The sequence below is a fragment of the Camellia sinensis genome, chromosome 12, assembly GCF_055761805.1.
Source record: "Camellia sinensis isolate YWXY chromosome 12, ASM5576180v1, whole genome shotgun sequence".
Classification (NCBI taxonomy): Eukaryota; Viridiplantae; Streptophyta; class Magnoliopsida; order Ericales; family Theaceae; genus Camellia; species Camellia sinensis.
The window spans coordinates 80,453,620-80,481,264 of record NC_138972.1 but is presented as its reverse complement, the minus strand read 5'-3'; the positions used below and the strand labels follow the sequence as shown (position 1 = coordinate 80,481,264).

The 27,645-nt window shown below is 36.6% G+C and overlaps 2 protein-coding genes and 1 long non-coding RNA gene across 6 annotated transcripts; 1 reads left to right on the top strand and 2 right to left on the bottom strand.

Annotated features, from left to right (window-relative positions):
• The first annotated feature begins 347 nt into the window (after window positions 1–347).
• Window positions 348–20,913, top strand: LOC114272451 (DNAJ heat shock N-terminal domain-containing protein). Of its 4 annotated transcripts, none has more exons than XR_014346622.1 (9): window positions 615–1,034; window positions 1,805–1,901; window positions 1,985–2,074; window positions 12,039–12,104; window positions 14,667–14,735; window positions 15,016–15,179; window positions 15,725–15,885; window positions 19,673–19,773; window positions 20,558–20,913. XR_014346622.1 is itself a non-coding variant. In XM_028214155.2 (7 exons), exons 1-6 carry the CDS (start codon window positions 688–690, stop codon window positions 15,860–15,862), a joined length of 807 nt encoding a protein of 268 aa, XP_028069956.2. In that variant the 5' UTR covers window positions 458–687; the 3' UTR covers window positions 15,863–15,885; window positions 19,673–20,129. The 4 variants fall into 4 exon arrangements, 1 of the variants encoding a protein (XP_028069956.2); XR_014346624.1 differs by having other exon boundaries at window positions 14,667–14,932; XR_003632731.2 differs by lacking the exon at window positions 15,016–15,179 and having other exon boundaries at window positions 348–1,034.
• Window positions 3,395–5,839, bottom strand: LOC145804594 (uncharacterized). The gene is made up of 4 exons (XR_014346625.1): window positions 5,124–5,839; window positions 4,786–4,893; window positions 4,587–4,645; window positions 3,395–3,802 (listed from the first exon to the last, which is right to left on the bottom strand). It is a non-coding gene; the product is annotated as an uncharacterized LOC145804594 (long non-coding RNA).
• A 1,906-nt stretch (window positions 20,914–22,819) lies between the features above and the next one.
• Window positions 22,820–26,382, bottom strand: LOC114272450 (Pentatricopeptide repeat (PPR) superfamily protein). The gene has a single exon (XM_028214153.2). The coding sequence runs from the start codon at window positions 26,211–26,213 to the stop codon at window positions 23,058–23,060; it is 3,156 nt and encodes a 1,051-aa protein (XP_028069954.2). The 5' UTR covers window positions 26,214–26,382; the 3' UTR covers window positions 22,820–23,057.
• Window positions 26,383–27,645: the final 1,263 nt, after the last annotated feature.

Sequence of the window (27,645 nt, the reverse complement as noted above, 5' to 3'; positions counted from 1 at the left end):
CTCGATCTGTAGTGCAAACTCTGCAATTTTTTTTTTGGGTCTGGCTCACCAAAACGATGTCGTTTTAGTGATGGATCATCTTAGTCATTAATTCTATTAATCGGACACGTGTCGCGCCATAAAGAATCACTCTAGAGGATCACTTCAGAGGATCACCATAGAGGATCCGGACGCCTCTTTTTTTCCAACTTAGCTCTTAAAATCAATCACTTTCCAATTGCCAACTACATGTTTTTTTATGGTATTTGAATCGCCACGTATCTTGTTTTTACTTTAATTTATGGTTTCTCTTAAATTGAGTAGGATTGAATAAAACATTAACATAAAAAAATATAATGTCGTTGAGCAGAATATTATAATTGAAATCATATTTATTATTTATTTTTAAAAAATAAATACTATTAAAATGTATAACTAATGAAGTATCTAATCATCGGTTTAAATTAAACATTCTCTCGAGTTATAATATCCATTTTAAAAAAATAGAAACTTCTAAAAATAAATAGAAAATTTGTTTAATTTGGAAAAAAGAAAAAAGAAAAAGCTATTTCATAATTTTTTTTGACAATAGCATAATTTTTTAAAAAAAAAATATCAAAAAATTGTTTTGGCACAAATATATGTACTGTTAAATTCTGCAGCTTTCTCTCACACTCTTGTTTTCTCTTCCATTTGGCGCACCAGAAAATGTGGAAGCTGAAGCTACGGTCACCTCTCTCCACAATCCTCCGCCGAACTCTCCCCTCAGCCTCTCGTCTCTCTCTCGACCCCACTTCGCAGACTCCTCTTTCCACCGCTTTCTCTTCCTTGATCGGTGAAGAGGAATATAGGGTTTTTCGGTTCCGGAGATGCCATTTTCTCGGGAATCTCGTATTTTCCGGGAAAAATTTCAGCTCTGAATCTGCCGAGAAAGTTGTCATCCGGTGCTGGAACTGTACTTCCGTAGCTCAAACGGCGCCATTTTTGTCATGCGAGAATTGTCGCAGCGTTCAACCTGTTGTTCCCTCGGTTGATTACTTCCAGATATTCGGATTGTGAGTGTTTGAGAATGAACAATATGAGCTAATTGACTTTAATTGCTGTGTTAAATGTGGTTTTGTTTTGAATTTATTGTTTTATGTGATTTTCGGAACTCATTGAGCTGGTTTAAATGATGCCGTTTTGTTGCTGAGAAAACTGAGGAAAAAGAAAAATGAAATGTGGGTTTTAATTCAAATATAATGTTTTTATCTTGTTTGGTGCTTGCAAAACAGAATACTTGAGACAAACTAAGTCACATAGCAATGTGTATTGGAAAATTTTGATGTGACTGTTGGAGGTATTGTAGTGGATCGTTTTGACTCTTTTAACAAGCTACTCAATTTTTTTGGATGTGTTCACAATAATCCCTTTGTAATTTGAAGAACAAAAGTTTGAGCTTGTCCTCTATTTGGTTCAATCAATCGAATGAGATGGAATGAAATGGTGATTCATTAGGCTTTCTTATGGAATTTAAATGGTGAAAAATGAAAAAAGATTCCATTTGTTTGTAACGCATTTGTCATTATTTTTTTTAGTCTAAGCAAACATGGGAATGGATATTTTGATGGAATGATCATTCCATTCCATTTCATTTCAGTGAACAAAACACTACCTTAGCCAAATAGTAGTTGTATCAAACTTAGTCGTGGATTTAGTTATGAAAGACCTGTGATTACTATACTTGATACGTTTTCCTTTCCTACGTTCTTTCAGCAAATAAACATGAAATAAAAAAATGGAAGTTACCAATGACTAGTTAACAACTTCTTTTAAATGTTAACAGGGAGAAAAAGTATGAAATTGAGGAGGGAAATCTTGAGGGCAAGTACAAAGATTGGCAGAAAAAACTGCATCCCGATCTTGTTCATTCTAAATCTGAGGTCTGTTTCAATATATGTTACTTTTTTGCCCCTTGGGTTTGGTCTTCTATGATTTTGTGTTGACTTTGTTGTGTTTTCTTTAGAGAGAAAAAGAGTATGCTGCTGAACAATCTGCTCGGGTGATTGATGCTTATCGCACTCTTGCTAATCCATTGGCAAGGGCAATATACATTGTAGGTGTACTTTCTACAAATAGTTTTACCTTTTGGTTTTTGACGAACTTCAAAGCTAGTTTAACATTTTGGTTTACAAGTAAAACTCTTAGATCTTGGGTATCAAATTGTAAGTTGAACCCAAATAGTTGGGAGGAGACTTTGTTGAGGTAACAATTTCTTGTTCATTTTATTAACTAGACATCATGTTCATTATTTTTATTATTATATTTTTGATAAGTTCGCTATCATATATATATATACTAGCGTATGCCCGTGCCTAAAGGCACGGTGTAAATAATGATGAATAGCTATCATTGGTGCAATTTCCCCTTTACTGAATTACTAAAATTCTATGGTATTACCTTTGTTTACAACAATTAATTTCTTCATTAATCCATCATGGATATCCATTTTCAAATAATGGATAAAAAATAAAGCATGTATTAAGCACCAAGTACAATAAGGCAAACTTATTGGAAAAGAGCTGCAGATCTAATATAAATTACATAGCCTATGTTTGGGAAGTTGGGTTTGAGGACTTAGCCAAAGAAGCCAAAAAATGTTGGGTTTGAGGACTTAGCAAAAGAAGCCAAAAATGTTTTTCAGAATAGAAAATGGCATAGGCAAACAACCATTGTCTATTTAATCAAAAACAGAACCAGCCTAGTGATATTTTATTTTGGTAACCACCACTAAGAAATTGTTAGTAAGAAATACAAAACCCAACCTATCAAACATCTAGATTACCTGAAAAGTACCTGCTTTATTAATCACTTCAATAATTAATTAGCAGTAGTGATATGAAGCATTAATTAGGAGTATCAACTAATAAAAACCAGATGACACTAACTAATGTACTTGAAAAAAATAAAAATAAAAATAAATAAAAGTGAACCAACTAATAGGGGAGGGGGGGAATATAAAAATCAACAACTAAAATTTTCCGTAAACTACAGACTACTCAAGATGCATTATGGTTCAAAATTTTTTTTTTTTTTTTTTTTTTTCTTTTCAAAGAGTAGGGAGTGAATTCACAGGAAGAAAAAAAATTCTTAAATGAAGACATTGAACTCAATACACCAATTTATAGAAAATCCAACCAAGCACTTCAACTAAATTCAGAAAACACCAACTTTACCAGCACTTCAACTAAGCCCTCAAAAAATCATACACATACAAAAAATCATACCTGAAAGAAGTCAGCAAACCCTATACCAACACTTCAAACTGCAAAATTATGAAATTGAACAAAGAAAATCAGTGAACTTGATACCAAACTTGAACATGCGAACTAAATTACTCAATTACTCAAAGGGAGAAAAAGAGAAATCAAATTACCTTTGAACAGCGGTACAACGATGATGTGGTTGTGGCTAGAACAAAGAAATCTAGGAAAGGAGAGCCAAATTTCACAGCAAAATCATGAAATTGAACAAAGACATGAAGAAATGTCAGCGATCTTGATACCAAACTCGATAGTTTCCTAAATGAAGACATGAAACTCAATACACCAAATAAACTCAAAATTTAGAATCCAAATTCATAAAATTTATAGAAACAGAGCATTTCAACTAAGCCCTCAACTTCATAGTAAAACAATCCAACCCCAAAGTAGCAAAACAGCAAAATCATGAAATTGAATAGCGGTACCAAATTCGAATAGCAAAATCATGAAACTCGACGATTATGAAATTACCTTTGAACAGCGGTACACCGATGATGTGATTGTGGCTGGAATAAAGAAATCTGGGAAAAAAGAGCCAAATTTCACAGCAAAATCATGAAATTGAACAAAGACATGAACAAAAAAATTCATACACATACAAATGTCAGTGATCTTGATACCAAACCTGACGATTTCCTAAATGAAGACATGAAACTAAATACACCGAATAAACTCCAAATTCTGAAAATTTATAGAAACAGAGCACTTCAACTAAGCCCTCAACTTCATAGTAAAATAACAAAATCATGAAATTGAACAGTGGTACCAAATTTGAACAGCAAAATCATGAAAAAAATTATAATAATAAATAAACTGTAAAAAAACCCAACAATTAAAAAAAAACAAAAATAATAAATTATATGGAACAAAAAAAATTGTAGATTTACTATTTCACAACAATCAAAACCCAACAATTAAAAAAAACAAAACAAAAAAACAATAAATTAAAATTTGAATGAAAAATATAGTAAAATATTCATTCTACAATATAAATGCTCTGAAAGTTAGAAAATACTAATAATATAGTAAAATATTCATTCTACATCAAATTGTAGTAGGCTAGTAGCTAAATGTAATATATGGTCTCTTTCATGTAACTTCAGTGCATAATCACAAAAAGCATGTTACAATACTTAGACTACATCCAATAAAGGTGTCTAATATTGTGCAGAACTATCTAAACTTTTCTTCTTCTTTTTCTTCTTTTTTTTATTTTTTATTTTTTACTTTATTTTAATAACTGAGAACGAATCCTAGCAGGGCCCTTTGAAACAAATCAATTCTGTGAAGATTCTATTCACTAACCCTTTCAATGGTGCTACAAATTCCCATTTTTGAGGTTTAGCATCCTTATCCCTGCATATCTGTACTAAATTGAAAAGATTACAATCCCTTTTTCGCAAAATATAGTGGAAATATACTTCAAATTTTAACTATATCAGTACTTGGAGACCATAGACGTCATCTGTTGCCAACAGTGTTGGAAAAAAAATTGAAGATTTACAGTTTCATCAAATTAGGGATTCTCTACGTTTGCTTTGGGAAGACATGGTGGCTAACTCATCATATTCTCGACGGTGGAGGACAGAGGCACCGTAGCGGGTTGAGACACCTAGGCCAACAACTAGTTCACAGAAGCTGTTTGATTAGCAAGCCAAAAAATTAGATAGAGAGAAAAAATGACCTGCAAACAAATGACCCGTAAACAAAACCCTAAAATAAGCTGTTGGAAGAATCCCTTATTTCCATGACTTCATTGTCTATTGCAACACCTAAAAGATTCATCCTGGTCTAAGCATTCTTAATTTCATGTTCACTTGTTGATGTATTACTCTCTTACACCTGGTTCTCTGTTGCTCCTTTCTCTTCTACCACTGTAATTATCAACCACTTCATCAGGATTCCCTTCAAAAACATCAGTTGAATGTCCAACATTGTGTCCTCAAGTTCATAGCAAACGAATGACTCCTCTTCCTCTAATAAATGCAAAACCTAACAAAAACCAAATATTTCAAGACCAAACAATTATTAATACAATAAATTATTCTGTGTTTAATCTCTTTTTCTCTGATGTATAACTCTATTTGTTTAGAAATAAAAGAATAAACATAATAATTTTTTTAGGCTCAAATATAAATATCTATTCAAAGTGTGACTAAATTAGTGGGTTGACGATAATAGTTAATATATATTAAGCGGGTGGACTTGGATTTAATAATTCTTTTCTGCTAAATTTTGAATGACTAAATTAGGTTGATGCTAGTCTGGCTCTGTTTAGGCTTAAAGTAACATGTATATTTCTTATTATGTAGTGTAATCCCAATTTGATTGATGTTCACCACTGATTCCAAGAATTCAGTTCCTCCACATGATCTATCTCCACTACATTCCAAAATCTTTTAGACACCAAAGCAGTTATCTCCTTTCAAAGTCCCTAACAATTAACTCCAATCCTTACAACTTCATTTTTAAATTGAGTAATGATATACAAATAAAAAAATACGTACAGAACAATATAGTTGAATTCTCAAATTATCATTAAAAAAAAAAAAAAAAAACCCACCAAGATGATTCTAAATTTCAAAAAAATTTACTACCACATCATTCTAATTAAGTGAATTTGTATGAAAATTTTAGTAGAAAAGAATTTTCCTTCTAAATTTGGTCCATCAAAAAATTTGGGAAAATTGTTCGTTCATAGATTGAAATTACAACTAACACAAAAAAATGACCATCTATACATGCTGGAATCTGGAGCTTTCCATGTGCCGACTATTTTCTCAATTGGATGGGAAACTTGTTCGTTCATAGATTGAAATTACAGTTAACATCAAATTTTGTTTGACCAAAGAGAATACGGAGAGTGTCCATTTTACATTTTAAGAAAAGGGAATATCGCAAAAATGGGCTCAAGTGACAAAGAAAGGTGACAAATCTGAAAACATCCCCATCAAATTCAAACAAAATACGTAGAGTTTCACCTTTATAGAAAGAAAAAAATCACAAAAAAGTGAGACCCACATAATACCTAGGCAACGTGAGCCTCGCCTATGCAGAAATTATCAAATAGGTCCAGTGGCGCACTAATTTGTATGCATCCCTGGCTTTTTTTTTTCACAAAATGCACTGTTTGAAATAGTGGCGCACTAATTTGTATGCATCCCTGGCTTTTTTTTTTTCACAAAATGCACTTTTCAATTTCAAACTAAGAATCTGCTTGGCGTAAAATTGCTGCCCATACAGGACCTCCAACAATGAATGAGAGAGATAAGAGAGAGAAGAATTTATACCTCAAAATTTGTAAATTTTCATTGAAGATGGTTCATATATATATACTAGAAGAAGCTTATCTGAATGTGGTACACCTCAATCGAAGAGCTTCTTACACATAGATATATAGAAAAGCTGTAAATATAACTAAAGACTACTTTCCTGCAAGAATAAAGATGCCTTTGGTGTTCTTTTTCCCTTTCTTTTGCTAGGTCCTCTCGTGTCACTTTCAAAACTGTCCTTTTGCAAGCCGAGTTCGAGAGGTAGAAGGAGTTGCTGTCGGTGGAGATCGGAGGAGAGAGAAGATCTGAGATCTGAGATCTGGGAGGGAGAAAAGATGAAGAGTTGCTGTCAGTGGAGTTAGGAGGTGGCGCAACGGTGGAAGCGGAGCGGCAGTGGAAAGGAGGGGGTGGGAGAGGAAGAGAGAGAGAGATCTGAGGAGAGAGAACACCTGAGAAGTTGGAGAGGGAGGGAGGGGGAGAGAGAGAGAGAGAGAAGTGCAAATAAAAACAAATCATCTCAGCATTGGGTGGGACGTTGGGTGGGTGGGTGGGAGAGAGGGATTGTTTTGGGCGGGAATGCAAAAATGTGACAAAGCATCTCAGCCTTTAATCAATAAAAATAAATCATCTCAGCCGTCCAAATTAAATGTATCTCTAAGACATTTGTATACATTTTCAAAAACCATCTTCCCTTATTATATAGATATATATATATATATATATTTTGTGGATAAATAAACAAACTTTATTGAGAAAGTATCAAGATGATGCAAAAAATACAAAACCAAGGCCAAATAATAGACCGGACACTATCTAATCAAGTCATCTACAAAATCTACAAAGTCCAACACATCCGTATCTACCGAGACCGTAACCCAAGTTAGCTATCATATTCATTATGTTGCTACTAATATTTGAAAGATTCCTAATTGGACTCGGTGCTAACCGACTTTTGACTTTTGACTATTTGAAACCCTAAACCTTCACAATTTCTAATTGCTAATTTGTGTATAAATACACAAGGCTTCTGAAAGTCATAATTTTTGTATAAATACATAAGATTTTCCATTCCCTCTTCTTTTCCAACATATAAATGTAGAAAATGAATAGTTTATTATTATTTTTATATAATAAACAGAGCTATTTTATATATTTATATCCATGTCCCCACCATATGCGTGTTTTTTGATAATTACCAAGCCAGCATGTTTATAGTGTATCATATCCAGTGTCCTGTATATTAGCAATGGAGGTTGAGTTCCTACTAATCCTATACTTGGCTTTGTGACACTTGAATAGAAGGATTGGGGTTTTTTTAAATGAAAATGTCAAGAATATCATGTTACCTTTTATTAAGAAAACATTGGATCTAAATAGGAGGAATATGGTTTAAAGGCTTTGGCAAAAAAAGTAGTGTTTGAGGCTAGACTCTAGAGCAAAGATCTAGATAAAATAGGGTTATTACGTAGTTATTTTTACTTTTACTAATTTGGATATTTACAACTTTAGGTATTTTGATGATTAGATACTTAGGTATGACAAGTTTGGTACTTGAGACTGTATGATTGGGTAGATCAATTCTAAGAAGCATGCATATGATGCATCAAGGATATGTCGACATGAAAATTTTCAAAAGTTGTAGGACATGACATTTGGAGGACACGCAAAATATATAATTTTATATATTTATCATATGACATATATAACTATAAAACAATTATTATGTCGTATTTATGAATATTTAATTCAAAGATAACAATTTTTGAAGTTGGAAGGAGGAAAATATGTGTAAATTTGTTGTTTTTCTTTATCGTTGTATTTGAAGTTATTTTATTCAAACTTATAATATGTGTCTAAGAGATAGACATGTGTTTTCTGTGTTTGAAGCATGCCCAAGCCTATAAATATTTTTTAAAAAAGTTGGCCATGTTTAGATGTGTGTTCAATAGGTGTTGGGAATTGTTCAACTTGACACACCATCTTCTTAGAGGAGTAAGTGTTTTTTAGGATAAATTTAATGTAATTAAATGAAAACATTGAATTGTTGGGTTTCTCATATTGCTTTGTGTTATTGTCTTCTATTATTTTATGATTTGTTTGGAGTAGGTCTTGTTAAAATCCACCTACTCTCCACGTACTTCACCCACTTAAACCTACTCCACTAAACCTAACCCACTACACCACTACCACCTCACCTACTCCACTAAACCTTCACCCACTTAAACCTACTCCACTAAACCTAACCCACTACACCACTACCACCTCACCTACTCCACTAAACCTAACCCACTACACCACTATCACCTCCACTTCACCTACTCCTCACCTACTACACACTCACCCTCTCCTATATATAGGAATCATTGTAACCATAACAAATACTACATCAATAAATCAATCAATAATACATACAATTTATTCTCTCTCTATTTCTCTTTATACATTAAATTCTACATGGTATCAGAGCAAGGTTAAGACCTTAGTATTTCTCGCTTCACCGGCGGGCGGCAACCTCGCCTTGGCCGCCCGCCGGACCTCAACCTATTCCGCTTATTTTCTACACATACCTTGACTTCTTCAACATTTTCTTACACCCCTCCTCCGCTATGTCGGCGGCGGCACCCGCATCATCGTCTAGCCTCTATCGCCGTTCACCTCGCCTCTCACATATCCGTGGTTGTACTCTTACTCGTCGTCGTCGTTGGCGTTTCTGGCGCTGCTTTTCTGCTCGTCACTGCTGTTTTTTTTCCCGATTTGCTCTCTCTCTCTTAGCCATGGATTTGGGTGTGGGGTGTAGAGCTGTGGCTCTGTTGTTGGTAGCCATGTTTGCTGGCTTGAAGGTTTCAATGGCAGCAGTGTACAAGGTTGGGGACTCCGCTGGTTGAACCATCATTGGGAATATTGATTACAAGGCCTGGGCTGCTTCCAAGACGTTTCATGTTGGAGATGTCATCATTTTCGAATACAATTTTCAATGTCACGTGTTGCAAGTGCCCCACAAAGAATACCAAGCCTGCAGAAGTGTAAGACAGTAACATGCATCTTCACATACAGCTTGGGTAATGTGTAACTATCAAAAGCACAAGCTTCTTGGACATCCCTCTCTCTCATCTTTTCCCACTTTCAAACCCACTTTAATCATATCTCTCATTTCTCTTAATTTATTTCATCCACGTTCTTTCACCATTTTCTTTTATTTTAATATATATATATATATTTTATTATAATATATTTTCCCTATCCCTTGTTAGTAAGCATCACCCGTTTTCCATTCTCTTATTATTATTTATTTTATATTCCACCAAAAAAAAAAAAAAAAAAAAAATCTGCTGTTTTTCTTATCACCCATCCACAAATATTTTTCTCTATTTTCTTTATCCATTATTTTCTTTTATTTTATTTTTCTTATTAAACAAAACAACACCACAAAATAACACCAACAACATTCCACAACCTTGTCATTTTATTCATATCAGGGGATCAACCCCGATCACACTTTTACATAAAAAAAAAAAAAAAAAAAAAAAAAAAAAAACCCACACAAACAAAAACAAAACTACCACACCCACAGTGGGATTTTTCTTCTCTACTTAGCCGCCGGTCTTTTCTTCTTGCCTCCGTCCTGGGTGGTCCTTGCCGGTGTTGCCTCCGTGCTTCCTAGACCACCAAGCAAGTTGCCTCCTCCCTGCTCCTCCACTACAGCATACGGTGGACCTCCAAATCGGAACATCACGGTGGCCTTCCGCTTCAGCTCCTTATTTTCCGCCTTTAGCACACTTAACTCTGCTCGCGCATCCTTATACATGCGTTGGAGCAGAGCCAGTTGGGCGTTTAACTGCTGCACCTCATTTGTCCTACTCTGCAGCCGGTTCGACAAATTTGTAACCGCAGTCATGGTTTCCACACATGACTTCAATGTATACTGATTGGCCTCCACATCCGACTGCACTGCCATTCTTTGCTCCACCGACCGCATAGGAAAGTTCAACGGAGCAAACTCAGGGGCGCTTGGTTGAGGTTCCAGTGCCACCGCACCAGTTATCTCTCTTGTTGACTCGTTGAGGTCGGGAAAGAGAGTGAGCAGACCACGGGAAGATGAGGCCATGTTCTGGGTAGCTGAACGGGACGAAGAGGCCATGTTTGTTGGGTTGCTGAGTGTTTCCGAGAAGGGTTGGATACAGAGTATTTACAGATTGTTTCAGAATGACAAGTTCAGAGGTTTCAGTCTGGTTTGGTTTCCACCGCCTCTGCATTGGTTTATATTGACACTGACGACGCGGCCGACACGCCGCTCTGTCGCTCACGTGCCTCGCCGCGTCTCTGGCTCACCTTTTGATGGCTCGACGCTTTCTGTCGGGCACGACTTTTGATGAAGTGGGCGCGCCTTTTGAGGGCGCAACTTTTGATGGCACGTTTTTTTATGACTTGGGCTCGCCTTTTGATGGCACGCCTTTTTTGACAGATTGGGCACACCTTTTGAGGGTGCGACTTTTTAGGGGTCCGACAAGACTCTGTAAACTGTCCCGACATTGATTCCGGTTAGTTTCTACAAGAGTCCGACAAGACTCTGTAAACTGTCCCGACATTGATTCCGGTTAGTTTCTACACGGGTCCGACAAGACTCTGTAAACTGTCCCGACATTGATTCCGGTTAGCTCCTTTATGGGTCCGACAAGACTCTGTAAACTGTCCCGACATTTGATTCCGGTTAGTTTCTACAAGGGTCCAGCAAGACTCTGTAAACTGTCACAACAACTGTCACAACATTGTCTGCTACAACGGTCCGACATGACCCCATAAACTGTCTTCTACATTGGTCTGACACAATCATCCAGTGTCTTCTACACCGTTATGACACCACCATACAGTGTCCTCTACATGGTTATGACACCCCCATACAGTGTCCTCTACAACGTTATGACACCACCATCCAGTGTCTTCACCAATGGTCTGACACGACCATACAGTGTCTCCTATCCTCTTTTATTTTTATGTATTTTATTGTTTTGTTACTCTCTCCAAACTCAAGTTGGTTAGTTCCTATCCCCCTTGAGTTTGCGGGGGGCTGTTAAAATCCACCTACTCTCCACCTACTTCACCCACTTAAACCTACTCCACTAAACCTAACCCACTACACCACTACCACCTCACCTACTCCACTAAACCTTCACCCACTTAAACCTACTCCACTAAACCTAACCCACTACACCACTACCACCTCACCTACTCCACTAAACCTAACCCACTACACCACTATCACCTCCACTTCACCTACTCCTCACCTACTACACACTCACCCTCTCCTATATATAGGAATCATTGTAACCATAACAAATACTACATCAATAAATCAATCAATAATACATACAATTTATTCTCTCTCTATTTCTCTTTATACATTAAATTCTACAGGTCTTTGTGAAGATTTTCACATGCGAATAAAAATTTATATTTATGGTTTTGTTTGTTTCCTTCAATGTTCCAGCTGAAGCTTGAAGGAGTGGTTGTGGATGAAGAAGGAACCATTTCGGAGCCAGAGCTGCTAGCTGAGGTAATTTTTAAAAGTATGATGTTTCTGATTCATAATTTATTTGTTATGTTTAGTTTACTAGTATTCTATTATTATATTGTAAAGAGGGATCTTCTAAATCAGTCACTCTTTTGTTTTCAGAATTTAATTTCTCAGTAGCAAAGTTGTGGTCTAACTAGTAAGCTATCATACCCAAACCCATGCACTCAATGCTTCATTCTTAACATTCACCATTAACTTGAGGTGCAATATTGTTGTCCACTTTTGATGTAACCTGTAACTCTTACTAGTTTTGTTTTTAACATGTAGAGGGTGAAACAATATTGCCAGGTGTTGACTGTACCTTAAGTTTGTTTATACTACGTAGGATAAGGGGTCTTTGAAAAGGAATGAAATTATTTCAGTTTACATGTACACACATTAAAGACTGAATATATATATAAACTCCTGGGGTTGGCCGGGTGGTAAAAACTTGAGGATAAAAATCAAGGTCTTGAGTTTGAGTCACTCCAAGGGGCCACTAGAGGTTTGCCTAGTTGTTAACTTTAGGGTCCCGAGTTTAGTCAAGGTGGGTGCAAGCTGGCTCGGACACATGGTTATCAAAACAGACACACACACACACACACACGCGCATATATATATATATATAGAGAGAGAGAGAGAGAGAGAGAGAGAGAGAGAGAGTAGCAATAAACATGTTTCAGGTCACACAGCTCATCAACTTGATGTTTCGTGGGAACCGTATTTTTGAACAAAGGCTAGAAAAGAAGTATTGCTTTCCTTTGCCACTCTAGTGTATGACATTTTCTGTGCTTAGGCTCCTTCTTCCCTATCCTACTTAAAGAGACGGACTGCCTCAGTAGTCTTAATTAAAGCATGCAGTTTTACCTCTTTTTTTAAGTAGCTGATTCACTACCGCAACAAGGAAATAGCTGCTGGATCAAGGAAAGGGGGTACTACAAGCACCTACGAACCATCGACACTTCAAAATAGGTGTTGTATCCGTGTTGGACAGATATGGGACACCGACAAGCTGGGGACATGCGTGTCCATGTGTCAGACACGTCATGTGGCATGCCATTTTTTTTTAATTATTATTTTTTTGTAAGACACATTGACACTTTGTGAATTATTTATTTATTTATTATAATTTTAGAAAAATAATTTGGGGTCAAAGTAAAATATATGAAAACAAATATCTTTGTTAAATTTGTATTTATATACATAGAAAATAAAAATAATATAATTTTACTTTCCATATCCTTGTCATGTCAATATCCTAATTTTTTCAAAATTGTCGTGTTCCTGTCTGTAACCATGTTTGATTCCGTGTCATTGTCTGTGTCCATGCTTAGATGAGCCCTCTGCTCTGCCCCACACATCTAACCACAGTAGCTGGTTAGTAACCAGCTACTGTGGTTTGAGTAGAATATAGTTGTCTGAATGGTCAAAGAGGTGTGGGGTCCAAAGCACACCTGATTATTTTCCTGTCTTAGCTTTTATACTTCTTATATATTTTTATATTTTTTCTTTTTACTTTGTCTGCATATGTTCACTCCTCAAGGGCACCATGCGAGCAGGGAGGAGATTGTGTTTTGGACCCTGAATGTGTACCAACTCGTGTTGTGACTTCTTATCCTTTATTGCACTCGTTTTATATTTCAGCAGCCAAAATCCTTTCATAAAGGATTTAAGTGTTTTGGTATCCTGATTAGTTTAATGGTCATTCCTAGGATTAGTGTTCATTCTATTAATGCATTCATTCATAATCAAGTAAATTTTCTATTTCCTTTTTCTTTGGGCCTTGTCAAAATAAAATCTTCAAAATTAGCTAGAACTTATTTTAGATTTTCATTTGTTCAAATCCTTCAAACCTTGATGGATAGTTGGGGTATGATGACTTATAAGTCAGAGGTTGGCTTCATATGGTGCAACATGAATATAATGTTTTCTCTTCTGACATATACTGGCAACATACTTGAACAGTCCAAGCTTTATGCAAATAGTTACTGTTAGTAGACCACGTACTGTATAATCTCCAGCATTATAATGTAATCTCTCAACAAACTTTCAAATGAAAATACCTAGTGTAAAAGAATTTCTTTGTATAGGATGTTCGAAGTGTTGTACCTCTACCTTGGTCATCTCCATATAGACCAACATTTGACATCACTTGAATTGCAAAATGTTACCTATGATCTGCATTTGGTTTTTAAATGGTGGCTGTTAAATAATGAGATTTAGTGCTATGTTACCATTGCTAGCCGTTTACTTGACTGTTAAACTACTGTAACAGGCACTGTTTTCTCTATTATATACATTTTCAGTTTTATAATTTTTTAAAATTATGTTTTACTGTCTTTTTTTCTTTTTTCTTTTTTAATGTTATTACATGTTCCTTTTTACCTCCATTAGCCATTAAAATATAATTTTTTTTAATCCTTTGTCAAAACCTCGGATCTCCTAATCTTCCTAACACTAATGTTATATTTGTCTTCTATTTGTACATATATATATATTAATTTTGTGTTGCTCCAACGCAAAGAAGGGCATTGATTTTTATGCTTTGAGTTTGAATGGCAGATTTTGGAAATCAGGGAAGCTGTTGAAGAAACTGCGGACTCCCAGGAATTAAGACAGATCCAGGCTCAGGTACAATGCCCTATATGCAGTCATATTTATAGTAAAAAGTGGTGGATGCAGCATGACAAGTTTCTTACTTAATACCCTATTCATGGCCTGTATTCTGAACTATAAGATCGACTCTGGTAGGACCATTTTTTGGTCATTGTTTCAGCCTGCCTATTGGAAAGGAAAATGATGGGTGACTCGGAAGGATCTTGAATTGGGTAAATAAATTCATCCAAGCAGTATAAATATTGGACTAAGTTGATCCTGTGTCCAATGCGTCCAATGTGTCACAAATTGGCAGGTTCACACCTATGACACACGGGTATTCCAAAAATGGTGCCGTACAAGTACCAGGTGCTTACCAGGTGCGGATACGCATACCGGTACGGCTGCACGGGTACTGGGTACGCCGAATATAGGTTGGGTACGGCAAATACGTTTGGGTACATTGTGGGTACGGCCTAGGTACGTTTTGGGTATGGCGCAATGAATTATTATTATTTTTTATTTTATTTTTGCAATTGCTAGAATTTGTTACAGCCTTTATTATTCTTCTTTTAACTTCAAAAATCATTAGGTAATTTGTTTCCAACACCTTTTACCTATGAGTCATAGCTTTGCTCTCTTTTGCATTTTGTTTTAGACAATTAAAAAAGAAAAAGAAAAAATTATATAACTTTTTAGACAATCTGTTCTCCTTTTAATTTTGATATTGAAACTTTGATTTGTATGTTAGATGTTTAGCTATAAATTTTAAAATAAAAAAAAATAAAAATTGACGTACCCCAACCGTACCCATACCTGAACCCTATTTTTTAAAGAATTTGCCGTATCGGCATACCCATATCGCTCCCGCACCCGTGCTTCCTAGGATCACACTTCTCATGTGTGCCCCTGCATTTGCAAGAAAAACCAACATACTAATATGAATCCTGATTCAGTTCGTCAGGTTATGCTTTCTGAGATATGTCTAATAAATTCTAATGTAGATTTCTCCCGTTTAACTCCAGATACAAGAGAAACTGAAGCATTGGTCTGAATCCTTTGCAACTGCATTTCAAAGCCGAAAATATGAAGAAGCTCACACTGCTATCCAGAGAATGACTTACTACAAGCGTGTAAATGAAGAAATAGTCAAGAAACTTTAATACACGAGCATCTCTGATACAAGGTACCTAGTTCAATTTATTTCTCAAATTTTCTAAACTATGCTATGCAAGTTCTAGTGTTGTCCTGTATTGAAGTTGTGGTAATTTGGTTTTTGGAACATGTTATTTCCTTTTTCATTTTTATTTTGGACAATACAATGTCCTGCATCTGCATGCATACAGTTTTATGACTTGCTTGTAATTCAATTGTCTTAATCAATCAGTTTCTGCACTGCTAGTTTAATACTTAATAATTGGACAGCTAAACAATTTGTCGTTGTCCTGACAATTACTTTTGTTCTTCTGACTCTCCGAGGGATATTCAGAAAATGAGTAACTTGACATGCTCTAGATGTTTGCATGTGGTTATTCCTATACAAATTCAGTAGACAGAATATAGATGTCCCACGTGTTAAAACCTATCACCTACTTCACCCACTTAAACCTACTCCACTAAACCTAACCCACTACACCACTACCACCTCACCTACTCCACTAAACCTAACCCACTACACCACTACCACCTCCACTTCACCTACTCCTTACCTACTACACACTCACCCTCTTCTATATATAGGAATCATGAATCATTGTAATAAATAAATAAAACATCAATCTTGTAATACATCAACAACATATCAATCAATAATAATACATACAATTTATTCTCTCTCTTTCTCTATACATTATTTCTTACATGGTATCAGAGCTGGTTTAAAACCTAGTATTTTCGCTTCCCCGGCGGGCGGCAACCTCACCTTAGCCGCCCGTCGGACCTCAACCTATTCCGCTGATAAAATCAACAAAGATTTGTGCAACTGTAGTCATGTGTGAGGCTGATGGAGAAGAATTCTTCACCTCATATGACGAGACAGTCTGGAACTGGAATTCTGCAGCAGCTAGATTATAGCTTGGTTGAGTGCCAAGCTTTGGTTCTTCCACCCACTCTTGAACTTGCCCAGCAAAGTGTGAAGGTTCATGCTTGTGTTGGAGGGACTAGTGTGCGCGAAGATCAGCGCATTCTCTCCAGTGGGGTTCATGTTGTTGTTGGTACTCCTGGTCGTGTGTTTGACATGTTGCGGAGACAATCACTTCGCCCTGTTTACATCAAAATGTTTGTCTTGGATGAAACTGATGAAATGCTGTCACGAGGTTTTTTAAAAATCAGATCTATGATATTTTCCAGTTGCTGCCACCCAAAATCCAGGTTGGGGTGTTCTCAGTTGCTGCCACCCAAAATCCAGGTACAATGCCACCAGAGGCTCTTGAAATCACCAGGAAATTCATGAATAAGCCTGGAAAGAGAAAAAGCTCATGCTAGGATTTGCGAAGTGATTCGCTGCAGGAATTTTGGCTTTGGATGAAACCCTTACCATACTCCACTCATTCTCTCCTCCATTTGATTTCAAAAATCACTTATTTTTATTTATTTTTTCCAAGTCACTTTTCCTCTTTTTTTAAATACCCCACTTTATTTTGAAACAATCGCACTGATGTTTTTCATATAATCCATCTATAAATATTTTTTATCTATTTTCTTTCTCCCTTGTTTTCTTTCATTTTATTTTTTTTTTTTCAACAAAACACTCCCAAAACAAAAACAAAAAAAAAAAAAAAAAAAAAAAAAACAACATTTTACAAACTTGTCATTTCTTCATGCCGGGGATCAACCCCGATCAGCATTTTACACCATAAAAAAAATAAAAATAAAAAAACACAAAACAAAACAAAACACAACCAACACAAATCGGAACAGTGGGATTTTTCTTCTCGCCTATTCTGCCGGTCTTTTCTTCTTGCCACCGTCTTGGGCGGCCCTTGCCGGTGTTGCCTCCGTGCTTCCTAGACCACCAAGCAAGTTGCCTCCTCCCTGCTCCTCCACTACAGCGTACGGTGGACCTCCAAATCGGAACATCACGGTGGCCTTCCGCTTCAGCTCCTTATTTTCCGCCTTTAGCACACTTAACTCTGCTCGCGCATCCTTATACATGCGTTGGAGCAGAGCCAGTTGGGCGTTTAACTGCTGCACCTCATTTGTCCTACTCTGCAGCCGGTTCGACAAATTTGTAACCGCAGTCATGGTTTCCACACATGACTTCAATGTATACTGATTGGCCTCCACATCCGACTGCACTGCCATTCTTTGCTCCACCGACCGCATCGGAAAGTTCAACGGAGCAAAACCAGAGGTGTTTGGTTGAGGTTCACGGGCCTCCGCACCAGTTATCTCTCTTGTTGACTCGTTGAGGTCGGGAAAGAGAGTGAGTAGACCACGGGATGAAGAGGCCATATTCTGGGTAGCTGAACGGGAAGAAGAGGCCATGTTTTTTGGGTTGCTGAGTGTTTCAGCGAAATAGCAATTTCAGACTGATAATGTTCGGAAGGGGAGTGTTTCAAGATTTGCAGCTCTTAGAAGCAATCTCTCAGAAAAACGAATATCTCTCTCAGAAAATGAAGAGTTTTTCAGAAGTTTTTTCCCAGGTTTTTTTGTCTTCGCTTCTGCCTCAAGCACAGCCTCCGCATTGGTTTATATCGACACTGACGACGCGGCCGACACGCCACTCTGTCGCTCACGTGCCTCGCCGCGTCTCCGGCTCACCTTTTGATGGCTCGACGCTTTCTGTCAGGCACGACTTTTGATGAAGTGGGCGCGCCTTTTGAGGGCGCAACTTTTGATGGCACGTCTTTTTATGGATTGGGCACGCATTTTGATGGCACGTCTTTTTATGGATTGGGCACGCATTTTGATGGCACGCCTTTTGAAAGATTGGGCACACCTTTTGAGGGTGCGACTTTTTAGGGGTCCGACAAGACTCTGTAAACTGTCTCGACATTGATTCCGGTTAGCTCCTTTATGGGTCCGACAAGACTCTGTAAACTGTCCCGACATTAATTCCGGTTAGCTACTTTATGGGTCCGACAAGACTCTGTAAACTGTCCCGACATTGATTCCGGTTAGCTCCTTTAAGGGTCCGACAAGACTCTGTAAACTGTCCCGACATTGATTCCGGTTAGTTTCTACAAGGGTCCAGCAAGACTCTGTAAACTGTCACAACATTGTCTGCTACAACGGTCCGACATGACCCCATAAACTGTCTTCTACATCGGTCTGACACCACCATACAGTGTCCTCTACAACGTTATGACACCCCCATACCGTGTCCTCTACAACGTTATGACACCACCATCCAGTGTCTTCACCAATGGTCTGACACGACCATACAGTGTCACCTATCCTCTTTTATTTTTATGTATTTTCTTGTTTTGTAACTCTCTCCAAACTCAAGTTGGTTAGTTCCTATCCCCCTTGAGTTTGCGGGGGGCTGTTAAAACCTATCACCTACTTCACCCACTTAAACCTACTCCACTAAACCTAACCCACTACACCACTACCACCTCACCTACTCCACTAAACCTAACCCACTACACCACTACCACCTCCACTTCACCTACTCCTTACCTACTACACACTCACCCTCTTCTATATATAGGAATCATGAATCATTGTAATAAATAAATAAAACATCAATCTTGTAATACATCAACAACATATCAATCAATAATAATACATACAATTTATTCTCTCTCTTTCTCTATACATTATTTCTTACACCACGTACTCTGGTTGGTATACTCTAGGGCTCCTGTCGATCCATCCGATTTTTTTTTTTTTACTGAACTACTTTTCCAATTTATTGCATATCATTTATGACATGTGGGCCAAAAGCAAATTGTACTGTGATTTTTGGGAAGAGTAGTTTATGAAGTTCAGATGTAGCATTTCTATAACCATCTTCATCTTACTTTCAGGTCTAATTCCCATTTCTGTAACTTGGCCTGCTGCTGTTGAATTCAACTATTACTTCTTGGTTAGAGATATACATGAGCAGATGACCATTGGTGATGCTCTGGTATGTATTGTTTCATATCAATCCAGAAAGTGTTAGTTTTAGGTTTTTGACAGCTCTGTATTATCTCAGGCTTGTTGGTTAAAATGTTTTGCTTTTGCTTTGCTTTGCTTTTTGTGTGTGCGTGTGTGGACTGAAACTATGATTGAATAATTGGGATTATGAACTGCATGTACTAGCGGTTCACTAGGGGAAAAAAGCATGATTATGAGGATCATGATTGATTTGCCTCTAAACATATTGAATCATAAAATACGTATTGTGAATTGTAATATGCTAATAACGCAACATGTACGCTGTAAGCTGTAAACTGTTGGTTTAGGGTGTTTGATTATTTATCAAAAAAGACTGTTGGTATAGGGTGTAGGATTAATTTGAAGCACTGGCAAGTAGGATGAAAAATTAAATGTGGTAATTTTGGCTTGAATTTCTGCTCTTATGACTTAATTAAATTTTGAACTCTGTAATGCTATCTATATTTTTGTTTTTTTTTTTCCCCAATCCTGTTGTATGGAGTCCATTACCTTCAATTTTGAAGGTTTTATATGTCATTGGCCGCATCTGGCCATTAGTTCACTTCTATTTTTATGCCATACAACGTAGTTCTCATATTTTAATGTTAAATGGGCCATTCCAATTAATAAAAGAAAGAAAAGAGAGTGATGTTATGGGTTCAACTATGCTTACAGTTGTGTTAGTAGCAGTTGATACAATTTGGTTGCAATGAACTTTTCAATTTTTCCTGCTTTTGTGCAATGTCTGAAGATGTTTGCTGGACCTTTTCCAGATGTAATTTTGACGGTTGACCCTCATTGTTGAGGTAGCTCTACCAGTCAACACTTGGCCTGGAAATCAGGAAGAAAGTGGAGGATTCCTAAATAAGACCCATTGATACTTTTCACCAGGTTAATTTTCTATCATCGGACTAGGTTTCGACTCTTTTGGTGTTGTCTATTGGGTTGAATAATGACATTGCTTCTGGGACCAGGGCAGTTGCCAAGAGCATTCAGTCTTTGTAATGGCTAAGTTTGTGCACCTAATAAATGGAAAAAAAGAACGTTTGTACGCTTAATAATCATGTTGATTTGTAATAATTTTAGTGACCATATGATAATTGATAGCATGGATTTCTTTTGGTGGAAACTCTGAACTGAAGGGTTGGGTTTGACAAAGATAATGTTCATGGCTGACTTCAGTGTTAGGTTTTTCATATGTTCCTTCCTGTCTGGTCCATTTCCCTGCTCCAACATATCAGTTATCATTAGGAACTTCTCTTAACGAGAAGCAAATGGTTTTTGTGTTTGTAGTCCTTCGAAAAACTTGGTCTGAATAATCTTATGTAGGGTTGCAAATGAATAGAACCGTTCGTGAATAGGCTTGAGTTTAGCTCAATAAGAGCTCGTTCGAACTTGGTTCATCAAATGTTTTTTGCGTTCGAGTTCGAGCTTATTAAATTTTTAATAAACAAGTCAAAACATACTAAAATTCAGCTTGTAAGCTCAGCTCGTTAGCTGATTCGTTTAACATTTATTATTTATATATATTAAATAATGTAAAAATATGTATAAAAAATAAGATAAATATGTTATTTATATATTTAAAAAATATAAATGTAAATAATAGTTAATTATAGATAGTACATTTATATAATAGTTGTGGTAGATATTATTGTTATTTTAGTAAAATATTATCCTTTAGGATGTTTGTATATATTGTATATATAATTATATAATTAAAGTTTTAATTGTAACTTTAGTTGCATACATAAATATGAATTTATAAATTTTTTGACTCGTTAAGGCTCAAGCTTGAATCAAGCCTAAGTTAACTCGTTTCGAGCTTGGTTCGTTAAGTTTTTGTTGAGCTTGAGTTCGAACTCGTTAAGATTTTAATAAATAAGGCCAAACATATTAAGATTTATCAAAAAAAAAAAAAAAAAGTTCAAACATATTAAAGCTTGGCTCGTTTGCAGCCCTAGTCCTATGCTAATTTTATCAAAATAAAACCAAATTTCTAGTGCCATTTCTTAAGATTAGGATTGCAAATGAACTGAGCTGTTCAAGAACAGGCTCAGCTCGGCTCGTTAAGTGCTTGGTTTTGCTCGGCTTGATTCGTTTAGCAAATGAGCTGAGTTCGAGCTTGAATAAGTTTGGTTTATCAAGCTTGACTTGTTTATCATTATTTAAATTATAAATTAAATATATTATTTATATATTAAATAATAATATATAAATAATTATTTATATATCAAATAATATAAATAATATTTTTTATTTAAATATTTTTATTTAATATTAAAAATTTTATCGAGCCGAGTTCGAACTTAATAAATGAGCTCGATAAGCAAACGAACCGAGCTCGAGCTTAACAAAGCTCGGCTTGGCTGGTTTGCAGCCCTACTTAATATCAACATTGCTAGGAGTTACCAAGTAAAACACCATGCAACTCTTCCTTGGAGAGTGATAACCATAGTCCCAGTTTGCCCCTGTAGTGTTTAAGACCTTAATTTGCACAGCCTAGTAGAACATTCTTTACAAATGTAGTCAACCTTACTGCATCTCAGACAAGAAATGAAATAGAAACAAAATGGGTTAGACAACATAATCTAATCAAGCTTCAGTCACCACCCCAAAACTAAGTGAAGAACCTATGGAGCCATGCTCTACGTTCTGGAAGTTTATTAATTCCAAATATTTTCACATTCCAATCAATGCAGTTTCTTTGGAGGCTAAATTGAAACCAAAGGTAATTTTGATACTCACTAGTTTTCATCGAGCGGTTTGCTTTGCCTAAAAAAGTTTTTCCAGTGCACGAGGTTCCAGGAAGGTAAGATCCTATGCATTCTTACTTTTACATGAGGAGAGGTTGTTACGCTTTGGTCGCAATGGAGCAACAAGCTCGCCCGTGCTTGGCTTTTCGCTTCGTTGAAAAAAATTTGTAGCAAAAATGGACCAGTGGTTTGGCCCTTAAAGCCACACATGTCATTTTGTTTAGAAGTCAACTTGCAATCACACCTTGGTTAAGGTCACAAGTCCTGGCACAGTCGAGCAATCACAAGGGGTAAGGAGTAGTTGCATATGACATTTCCTTCAGATGTTGAACTAAATATTTTCAGTTACACAAACCTAATGGTTTCTAGCAAAATGTCAGAATAACACTACTTAAAAGTAATCAACTATCATCAAGTGGAAGAAAAACAGAACAAAAACAAAAAAACTTCATGATGCTAAGACAAAATTCAAGCAATTTAAATGACAATTCGAATATGCAAAAAATATGGACATAATTCATGTTAAGAACTTCCTTCTTTTCATGAGATCCAATTTTTTTCGTATTACAGTCTGAGCTAAGTTCTGTTTGCCTTCTCTATTTAACCCATAAAACACTGTTCGAAAATTAATGGCACTTGGAACAATCCCACTCTCCACCATTTCAGAAATCAGTTGCAGAGCTTCTTCAGAGTTACCTACTCTACAGAGACAAGTAATGAACATCGAATAAGTTTTAAAATCCGGGAATGGTCCATTCAGTTTCATACAACGAAAGACATTCCAAGCATCAGCAATCTTTCCCGAGTTCATATACCCATGTATCAAAGCCGAATAAGTGACAATTGTAGGTTCACAACCCTCATTTTTCATATTCTCAAAAATTTCTAAAGCTTTGTTTACCTGTTTCTCCTCAAAGAAATGAACCATCAACGATGTATAAATGTGGACGGTTGGTTTAATTCCAAGATTCTTCAAAGATTCGACCTTAGCCAATGCCTCTTCCAATTGTCCCTTTCGTAGTAGTCCATGAACAAGACTTCCATATGTGTATTGAGCCAAGGTATGTCGATCTGAACCAACTTCATTGACCAATGTCAAAGCTGCTTCTAATCTCCCTGCTCGACAAAGAGCTCTAACGTAAAAGGAATAAGTTAGCGGAATGGAGAAACCAACTTTGTTTAGAGACTCGGTGCACCTTTTAGCGTCCAACAACTTCCCAACTCCGCATAAACAATCAAGAAAAATTTCAATCAATTCTTTATCAGGAATAAAACCCACACAAATCATCTCCTGGAACGCTGTAATAGCTTCATCTACCTTTCTACCTTTTCTCCCACAAAGAGATACGATCAAATACTTGTATGTACTTCCATTTGGTTTGCAACCGCTGGCTTTCATCTCCGTGAAATTTTTTAGAGCAATTTCTGTCAGACCTGCGCGACCATATTGCATTATCATGATTGTCCATGTATCTGATGTTATTGTGCAACCTTTTCTTCTCATTTCAAAAAAGAGGCTTCTCATGTGTTTAAAATCCTTCGCTCGTCCTGAGATTTTCATGGCCATGTTGTAAGTTTCTGCAGTGTTGCTATAACCATCTTGCCTTCCTACCCATGAGAAAAAGTGTAATGCTACATGACCATACACCCCACAATTGTACAAAATCTGCAGAACAAGTTCAGGAGTGAACTTTACAGTGCACTTCTCCAAAGCTTCCTGTATTGAACACCAATCTACCGAGGATGATAAAACCCGACAAATTTCTTGCAGATCATGATCACTATAAGAACTTGACAATGATTTGCACAAGTGAGAATCTGGCCTTTTTTGCTCTACTTGGTTGGAATTCAAGTTCTTACTGAGCTCCTGGTTAGTAGATATAACAGGACTACATGTTTTACCCTTTTTAGGGTAAAGTTTAGAAGCTCCGTGCATTTGCTTCACTTTTTCTACCATCTCTATTTCTCCTTTTTTCTCCAAGTAAGATCTAACCCAATGAAATACATTGTCTCCAATAACTATTTTGGAAGCTCGCATTTTATTCAAAACCTCGACAATCTCATCTGTCTGCGAAACTTTACAAAGCTCTTTAATGAATACAACATAAGATTTCCGAGTTGCCTTGATTCCACGCTCCTCCATCCTCCTGAGCACTTCCCATGCTTCAGATATATGGTTTTGGCAAATATGGCCTGCAACGATAGCAGTTACCGCCACACTATCCAACTCAACCCCTTTTTCAAGAATTTCATGATACAACTCCAAGGCTCTTTGAAACTCATTCAACTTGAAGAGGTGTTGCATCAACTCGGTATAGGTGGAAGTTGTAGGTATATAGCCAGAATCTTTTACACTTTGAAACAGATCAAATGCTTTAGACAAATCATTTCGCCTCAAGTACCCATTAATAATGATTCCGTAAATCTTCCCATCAACGGAATTTCTTTTCTTCATAATATCAACAATTTCCAAAGCATCAGCAATTCTATCAGCTCTGCACAGTCCTTTCACCAAGGTCTCAAAATTTTCAGCATCAAGGGTTATATTTTTATGCTTCAGGTCACGAATCAATTCTAAGGCTTCTGTAATTCTACCCAAAATACAAAAACTCTTAAGTAGGCATGCATAAGCATGATGTTCGGGAATCTTAGAAATTTTTATCATGTCTTCTGCAACAAGGCGAGAATCAGCAATATCTCCAGACTGTGCTAAGCACGTCAACAGCAGTTTATACAAACTCATATCCAAACCCATGTTGTTATGAACCATCTCCTTGTAAAACTCCATCGTAATGTCAGCTTTTCGAGCATTACAAAGCAAACGCAACATTAGTTTGTACACCACTGCATCAGGGTCCATACCAGATTTCCGCATCTTCTCGAAAATCAACAAGGCTTTTCCAATCAACTTTGCCTTCCCATAATGCGAGATGAGAATGGTCCATGTCTTGCAATCCTTTTGACACGAGTTCTTCTCCATCTCCTCCACCAACTCTTCAACCACCCCAAATTCCTTTGCTTCTCCAGCAATGTAAATCATGATATTATAAGTTTTCGTTGTATGACAAAACCCATTTATGATTTTCACCCAATTGAAGAACCTTAGAGCTAAATGTGGGACTTTAAAGCACCTCTTCAACACTTTCTCAACAACTTCCAAATCAAACTCAAAACCCACACTTTCTAACCGCTCCTCCATCAGAACACCACCATTTTCACCGCGGATTATCCCTGTAACCTGATGAACAATTGGACTAACATCACGATCGCCTGAATTTCCCAACTGGGTATCTCCCAAAACAGGTAATTTTGCCTTTCCCTGGTTCACCACACCAGCAGAGGCATTTTCACAAACACCTCGTACGCAATATGGGTGTTCTTCCCTTTTCTTTGCACTTTCCAAATGGATTTCTCTTGATATTGAAGGTAAAGTTTTATCCGAAACAAGGTTCTCAGATCCTAAAATCTCAGTGATTTCATCGAAGAGTGAAGCAAAGTTTTTGGATTCTGACTGGTTTTTGGAGTTGGTTTGTTCAGTTTTCTTGGGATAGTGTAGCTTAGATGAGTTAGAGTAGAATGACAGACGAAAAGATTGGAACTTGGAAACATGAAAGTGAAGAAGATTGTTGCCAGAGTTTGAATTTAAGGGTGGAAGTTTGAAGAACTGCCTCATTCCTGTCGGACAGTTGGTGGTTTGGGTTCATGTGAGTCGGCTTTCAGGTGCATCACTTCACCTCTCATAGCGATCTGTTTGGTTGTTTGGATTGACCCATACGCTCAATGGAATCGGGCCGGCCCGCAAAAATGATGCCGTATACTAGCCCGGTGATTTTTTTGGTGGGTCGGTCGGTCTATCGGGCAAAGCCTTAGGCCTAATATGGTTTCATTTGGCATACAAAGTTTGGGTTAAAATAGTCACAAAAACACAAAATAAACTAAAAAGTCAATAAAACAAAACATCACATCCAAATTATAATCATTTTATTTTTTATAAGTAAAAAAAATCAAAAAATTTATCCCAAATAAAACTTTTTAACCCCATGTTAAAAAAGCTAAAAAGTTAAAAAGATAACTTATATCTCAAACGGAGGCTAAATATCCAACAGGCTTAGGCCAGATAAGCTTTGAAACAGGCCGAAACCTTAGCCTAAGCCAAACACAATGGCCTCGTGGATGGGCCAACATATATTTTATATTTTTATTTTTTTGTATTTTTTGTTGAGCCAGTGGCTGGGTTGGGCTGGGCTAACCTTTAAATCTCAGGTCAAAGCCTAATCCAAATCTCATTTATGCCCATTAGGCCCATTCAATATATGGGCTTGGGACTGGTAAATGCCTGCACGAAACCGGGTGGGTTTGGTCTGAGCAACAAGCCTTCGAATTAAATGATGACCATTATATTTCATCACTCCTTCAAATGCTCGATATATGCAGTAATGATACATAACTTTAAGAGTAATGCTAAAGATTCTAAATATTCTAGTAAAAGTTTTATCAAATGTCTCACATGGGTGTGGGACCCACACAATGTGGGTCCCATGTGGGTCCCACATCCATGTGAGACATTTGGTAAAACTTTTGGTAGAATTTTTGGGACTTCTAGCATTTTTGTAACTTTAATACTGAACTTTAAATGAAATTCTAGTGAGGTGGAAAAGAGAGAGAGAGAGAGTAGAGAGAGATAGAGAGAGAAGTGAGCTCCACCTTCACATGGATACTTTCAAATTAAAACTCTCAAATATTATTGATATATATATGATTTGAAAAGCGATTTAAATACGAAGATGTGTAGAGGAGAAGAAAAATATAGTATTCATTTAATTTTTCCTTTTTGGTTACCAAACACATTTCAATGGTAATATTATAATAAATACGTTGTCATATTACAATTAATTTATCATTTCATATTTCATATTTCATATTTGTACTCGCTTAATGAATCTTATTATCACTTGTATTTGTTATCAATATAAAAATCTATTTATTTTTTTTCTCACTATGTTATCTCAATCAAATATAAACAAAATATCTCCTTGTTTTGCAGCAAAGCTTGCTATGTTGTTAAGACCTGTCATACGAGTTGGAACGCCTCAAGGCAACATACC